The sequence below is a fragment of the Nannospalax galili genome, unplaced genomic scaffold, assembly GCF_000622305.1.
Source record: "Nannospalax galili isolate Female #2095 unplaced genomic scaffold, S.galili_v1.0 scaffold267, whole genome shotgun sequence".
Taxonomy (NCBI): Eukaryota; Metazoa; Chordata; class Mammalia; order Rodentia; family Spalacidae; genus Nannospalax; species Nannospalax galili.
Genome location: NW_008357518.1, coordinates 412,140 through 419,026, shown reverse-complemented (window position 1 = coordinate 419,026; position 6,887 = coordinate 412,140). Strand labels below are relative to the sequence as shown.

The following is a 6,887-nucleotide window of genomic DNA, read 5'->3' as shown; positions in this document are numbered from 1 at the left end:
TTGTCTTTTTGAGACAGGGTCTCCCTGTAGCCCCAGCTGTCCTGGAACTCACTATGTAGACCAGGCTGGCCTTGAACTCACAGAGATCTGACTGCCTCTGCCTCCTGAGTGCTGGGATTAAAGGCGTGCTTCACCATACCCAGCTAAGAATTTCTAAAAATAGAAATATTTCAGACAAACCCATTACTGCCCTACCAGCTGATCAAAGTATTTCCAAATGTAGCCATTTTACCAATAAAGAAGAGAACTGACAGACCCAGAAGAGAACATGATCAAGCCGGGCTTACCAGAATGCAGAAAGTAGTTTCCCCATTGTGGACACTGGTGGAAGACCTCACTCTGTGCAATTTCATTTTCATGATGTGGGAAAGCCAAGTCTATGCCACCTGTGTGGATGTCCAGTTGACTTCCAAACACCTCGCTGTGGGACAGAGTGCAATCATCAGTGAGTTCACCTGACGGCAGGGTCTATACCTCACACTTAATCCCCTCAGTGCACTTCACACCATGAAGACATGGTTCCGTACAGCTGCAGTGCACATGGATCCACAGTATCCACCAGTATCCACCAGAATGGCAGGGAAGGAGGATGGAGCTGCCACCAGTGCCCTAGGGAAGTGCAAAGTGCACTTGCTCAGGACGAGGGTACAACCTTCCCAGCAGGTTGGAGATGCTGTCCATAGGACAGAAGTGGACCTCTGAACTCACAAGATATGGGCTGACCAAGATATGGACACATGTATGTTCTCAAAATGGCTTTTCAGAGGTGCCACGGCTAGCTGAGGTCCTCCCTAGCCTGGTCTAGCTCCCTACTTGTGTGCTGTCACTCTTGGGCTGCTGGCAGGGAACCCGGCCAAGCTACAGGAAGGCCGAGCACACCTTGGGCTAGGCATCCCTCCTCACAGCCCTGTGTCCTCCTATCCATTCTCCCGCTCTGTGAGGCCACCCTGGCTATCACATCTAGCCAGAACACACATGGTCCAGAATCTGCTGGGGCCTTACCTGGCCATGGCGGAACACTCAATGTGCCAGCCAGGTCTTCCGTCCCCCCACGGTGAGGCCCAGAACACCTCCTGAGGCTTGGCTGCCTTCCACAATGCGAAGTCGTTAGCATGTCGCTTGTCAGAGTCAACTGCTGGTGACAGGGTTGGTGAGGAGAAAATCACAGCCAGCACTCTCTACATCCACCCTAGCCACAATGATGGTGTGTACTCTAGATACAGATTTCTTGATAGGCAACCTCATGCCTCCTCCCAATGCACTGCACTCTTCCCCAGTGGGATAGTAGGACTAACATTTCCATTTCAAGAACTAGGCCACAGGGGGCACCAGTCAGCCTGCAAACAACAGGGCACTCACTGCTGAGGGACCACAGCCTAGCATCCTGCCAGTTCCTTTCAGCCCACCTTTGAGTGACTGAGTTCCCAAGTGACATTTCCCACAATTACAGCAACTCTACACTGTGCAAAGGTAGTCACCACAGAGGGTCAGTCAAGGTAGATGGCAAGGAAGGTCAAAAGAGGAAGACTGAATGGAGCTGGTATCAGGCCCCCACCTCTCAGGATGAGAAACCCAGGGACAGTACAGGGCTCTCAGGTTCAACAGTAATCTAAAAGTCTCCACCCCAGTTCAGTAAGTTCCCCAAACTGTGTCCTCACTTAAATGCCATATGTTCATATTCAGCTACTGACTAGGGGCTGTCATTGGGTTAACCGTCCCTACTTATACACAGTGACAGAAACAAGGACATTGGGTTAGCTTGGGCCCCTGCCCCACGATTCCATTATGTACTGAGCACTGCACAAAGTGGTGCTCACTGGGAATAGGAGGCTAGTGAGTAAGACAGGCAGGTATGTTCATGAGAATCCCAGAGCATCACAGAGGGGTTTGCATCATATTTAGGGAGGTAGATGGGCAGCAAGATTAGCAAGATTAGCAGGAAATTCAGCAGGTCTGCAAGGACAGCTAGCTATTCCAGGTGAGAGGTCAGCCTGGACAGAGGCAACACGGAAATGCACATGACTAAGCAGTGGTGTTCTTGCAAGCCAGCTGCCCCGGCTGGGTGACCTGTGTCCTGCAAAGTCTCCACACTATTTGACCAGGGCAGGCTCTACATGCAGTACCCTAAATACCCCAACTGCCCATGAGGCTGAAGTAGGCATGTAAGCGAGCCCTAGGAATTTCAAGGTGGTGGGCTTCTTCGGTACTGACGCTGGTCCATTTGGGGGTCAGATGTGATATGCCATGTGTCTGGTACTAGTGAAATGACTAGACTTCAAAGAAAAAGGCAAAGTCACTGGCATCTACTGGCAAGATAACTCATGCATGAGGCACAGGAGATTGGAGAGCTATCAGGTTTTACTGAGCGTGCACTGTCCTGGGAGAAAGTAGGTCATGTGCTCCAGGACACACCAAGGGTTTTTGTCCAGTCAGGCTGACTTTAAAGGGAAATAGCACACTGTCATTATGGCCAACTAAAGTGTAAGAAATGTCCCTAAGGAGGGGCTTTTCCCTCAGAAATTGCTAGGTAATAAGTTTCAAAAACATGACCAGGGAGAAGTCACTGTAGAGAAGGTAGGCAAACACAAATGAAGCACAGGGCCACTGATGTCACACAGACATGGGAACCTTGTCTGAACAGCAGAGGAGGAAGAGGTACAGGCAGAGGAACCAGGAAATGAAATACAGCAACAGGACACTGGCTATCCATCACACTCAGTGTCCTTAAACACCAGCACGTGGAAAGGGGCCACCAAAACCTGCACGTCAGCTTTGATGACAGGACCTCAGCAGCACTTCACTTCACACATAGGTGTAGTCGACCTCAGCCCACTGAGCAGCATGAAGAGGGAGTGACAGCAGTGAGGGTCCTCAGTGCCCACACTGTGTTTCTGAAATACCATCCCCCACTACAAAGATCACAGAGCTTCCCCTAGATGGATGAGTTCATGCCAAGACCAACCAAAGTGCCCAGCCACATCAGATGAGAATGACAAACTGCTTGAAGACTTGCAGCTTGCTAGAAGGGTAACTCAATGGTTAATAAAGACAATGGAGGCAAACAGTGCATGAATTTAAGTACCTAACAGCTCAAAAATCAATGGGTTACTTTCCGAGGTTAAACATAACCAACTCTTTTATTGTTAGTAATCTGTGACAGGGTCCTTAATCTTGCTTGTCAACCTTGGTTGACACACCTGGGAAGAAGGACTCTCAATTGAGGAAATTCTTTCACCAGATTAGCCTGTGGGCATATCTGAAGGCTGTTCTCTTGATTGTTAATTGGTATAGATGGGCCTGGGCTGTATAAGATATGTAGCTAGTGCCAGGCCTGGTAGTGCATGCCTTTAATCCCAGCACTTGGGAGGCACAGGCAGGCAGATCTCTGTGAGTTCAAGGCCAGTAAGGTTCCAGGACTGCTGGGGCTACAGTGAGACCCTGTCTCAAAAAAAAAGGGCCACCAGCTTCCTGAGTAAGTCCCAAGGCACCCACCACACCTTGATTCCTCAAGCCTCATTCACCCTCCCAGCTCCCCAACCACATCTCTCCTGCTGGCCTTGGTACTGGCCCATTTCTTATCTTGGCACCCCAGACCCCTGGGCTGACCTCTTGGCCCAGAGACCCCACTGCTTCCTGATCCTTTGCATCCAGACCAACCCAGCTCCTCCCTGCAGTCCCCAGGAGGCTTCTGGGCCTGGTCCCGCCCCCACCTACTTTTGTGTCCCTGGGTGACACAGCCACCAGCTTCCTGATGCCAGCAACTTTCCTGGGTGGGTCCCGGGGAGCGCCCACTGTGCATTGACTCCCCAGAGCCTCATTCACCCTCCCAGTTCCCCCACCCCATCTTTCCTCCTAGCCTAGGTACTGGGCCATTTCTTGTCTTGGCACCCCAGATCCCTGGGCTGACCTCTTGGCCCCCCAGACCCCTGGGCTGACCTCTTGGCCCAGAGGCCCCACTGCTTCCTGATCCTTAGCATCCAGTCCAACCCAGGTCCTCCCAGTAGTCCTCAGGAGCCCTCAGGACCTCTTCCTGCCCCTACCTCCCTTTGCATCCCTGCATGGCAGAGCCACCAGCTTCCTGGGACCAGCACCTTTCCTGGGCCCTGCTCCCAGGCCAGCCCAGCCCCCAAATTCCTGAGGTCAACATCTTTCCTGGAAAGATTCAGACCTTAGGAGAAGGCCTGAGAGCATCTGATCCTCTTCTGACTTGGGCCTCTGTGGGAACTCCCAAAGACAAAAGCAATTTGGCCACTCTAATATAAAATCAAAAGAAAGAACCTGAAGCCTAGACCAACCAGCTTTTCATGACCAACAAGTAAACCACGAAGTCACATAAAGTTTACAAAAAGAAGCAGACCTAAACTCAACAAAGGAAGGCTTGAGTCTCACACAAGAATCAGAAACTATAAAAGAAATCCATACGTCAAAGTCACAGAGAAAAAAATAATAACATGAAAACCCAAAAAATACATCCCTATCAAGTATCAACAGTCCTCTAGAGGAGTACAATGAGAACCCCCTAGAGATAACACAGGGCATAAACTTCAAAAGAACAATTATAAACATGATAAAAGAATTCAGTGAATATAAAGAACACACGAACAAAGAAAGAACTGAAAGAAGATAGGGATAAACTACTGAATGAATTCAGGAAAGAGTTAGAAATATTGAAGAATACTCAGGCTGAAATGAAGAAGGAAGTGAAACACTCAGTAAGCCAATTAGAAACGACAGGAGAAAGCCTCACCAATTAGATGAATTAAATGGAAAACAGAATATCAAGACTGAAACATAAAAGTGGACAAGTTAGACCACTCAAGCAAAGATTATGAAAAATTTAAGAAAACATAAGAATGGAATATGTGGGAATTGTGTGATACCATAAAAAGACCAAACTTATGAATCACAGGCATACAGGACAGATAGGAATCACTAGATAATGGTATGGACCAGATCTTCAACAGGATTGTAGAAGAAAATTTCCCAAAATTAATGAAAGACATGCCCATACAAATACAAGAAGCATATAGAACACCAAATAGACAGGACCAGAAAAGAAACTCTCCATGGCACATCATAGTAAAAACACGAAACATACAGAACAAAGAGAGAATACTGAAAGCTGCAAAAGAAAAACAACAAGTCACATATAAAGGAAAACCAATCAAAATTACAGCTGACTTTTCAGTGCAAACCATAAAAGCCAGAAGAGCCTGGATCAAAGTATTCCCAGTTCTAAATGACCACAGATGCCAACCCAGATTACTATACCCAGCCAAAATGTCTATTAGAGTCGAAGGGGAAAGAAAACTCTTCCATGACATAAATAGGCTGAAGGAATTCATGTCCACAAAACCAGCCCTTCAGAGATTTCTTGAAGCAATACAAAGAGCTGAAGAAAGGAATGACTATATCCAAGGGGTTATGAAAGAAACTCAATGAAGGTATAACCGTGGAAAGGCACAGCTATACCAAGAAAGTGAACAGAAATAAAAATGACAGGATTCAATATACATCTTTCATTAAAAACTTTAAGTATCAATGGACTGAACTCCCCAGTCAAAAGACACAGACTAGTTGAATGGATTAAGAAACAAAACCCATCTTTTTGTTGTCTGCAAGAAACTCATCTCACTTTCAAGGACAGGCACTACCTTAAGGTGAAAGGATGGAAAAAAATATACCAAGCGATTGGTACTAAGAAAAAAGCAGGTGTTGCAATTCTAATAGCTGGTAAAATAGACTTTAAATTAAAACAAATCAGAAGATATACAGAGGGCCACTTCATTCTGATCAAAGGAACAATAGACCAAGAAGATAGTACAATCATGAACATATATTCACCAAACTCTGGTACACCCAACTTCATAAAAACAGTACTACAGTACTTTAAGACCCAGATTAATCCCAACTCATTAATAGTAGGGGACTTCAATGTCCTATTGTCTCCATTAGATAAGTCAACAGGACAGAGAATTAACAGAGAGATACCTGAATTAAACAATACCATACATCAAATGGGACTAACCCATCTACCGAATATTCCACCCAAACACCAAAGAATATACTTTCTATTCAGCACCCCATGGAACTTTCTACAAAATCAACCATATACTGGGGCACAAAACAAATCTCAACAAATACAAAAAGACTGAAATAAGTCCATGCATTCTATCAGACCACTATTCTATAAAGCTTAAAATCAACACTGGAAGAAAGTCTAGTAACCACATGAACCCATGGAGATTAAACAACACACTCCGGAATGAGGAATGGGTCAAAGGAGAAATTAAGAAAGAAATAAAAGTATTCCTGGAGCTAAATGAAAAGGACAATACAATACAACAAAACTGATGGGACACGTTGAAAGTAGTCCTTAGAGGGAAGTTTATATCTCTAAGTGCCTACATTAAAAAATCAGAGCCGAGAGTGGTAAGAAATAAAAATATTCCTGGAACTAAATCTAAAGGACGATACAACGCAACAAAACCTCTGGGACATTGAAAGTAGTCCTTAGAGGGAAGTTTATAGCTCTAAGTGCCTATACTAAAAATTCAGAAGAAGACAAACAAATGACTTAACACTGCAATTCAAGACACATGAAAAGCAACAGGAACCAAAACCCAAACCCTGCAGACAAGAAGAAATAACAAAAAGCAGAGCAGAAAGTAGTGAAATAGAAACAAAGAAAAAAATACAAAGAATCAACAAATCCAAGAGCTGGTTCTTTGAAAAGAGATAAACAAGATTGACAGACTGCTAGTCCAGTTAACCAAAAGAAAGAAAGAGCAAATTCAAATCAGAGATGAAAGGAGAAACATCACAACAGACACCAGAAAGATCCAGAACATTATAAGGGAATACTTTAAAAACCTATACGCTCTAAA

The 6,887-nt window shown here is 45.4% G+C and overlaps 1 protein-coding gene across 5 annotated transcripts in view; it reads right to left on the bottom strand.

Annotated features, from left to right (window-relative positions):
* Cars2 (cysteinyl-tRNA synthetase 2, mitochondrial) overlaps window positions 1–6,887 on the bottom strand; it is a 43,722-nt gene that overhangs the window by 17,691 nt on the left and 19,144 nt on the right. For 3 of the 5 annotated variants that reach the window (XM_008855184.3, XM_008855182.3, XM_029557221.1), the window contains exons 7-8: window positions 1,003–1,135; window positions 288–421 (exon numbers count right to left, since the gene is read on the bottom strand). In XM_008855184.3, the coding sequence (XP_008853406.1) occupies window positions 288–421; window positions 1,003–1,135 (267 nt within the window). The remainder of the gene's footprint in view (window positions 1–287; window positions 422–1,002; window positions 1,136–6,887) is intronic. The other 2 variants (XM_008855185.3, XM_008855183.3) reach the window with 1 other exon arrangement.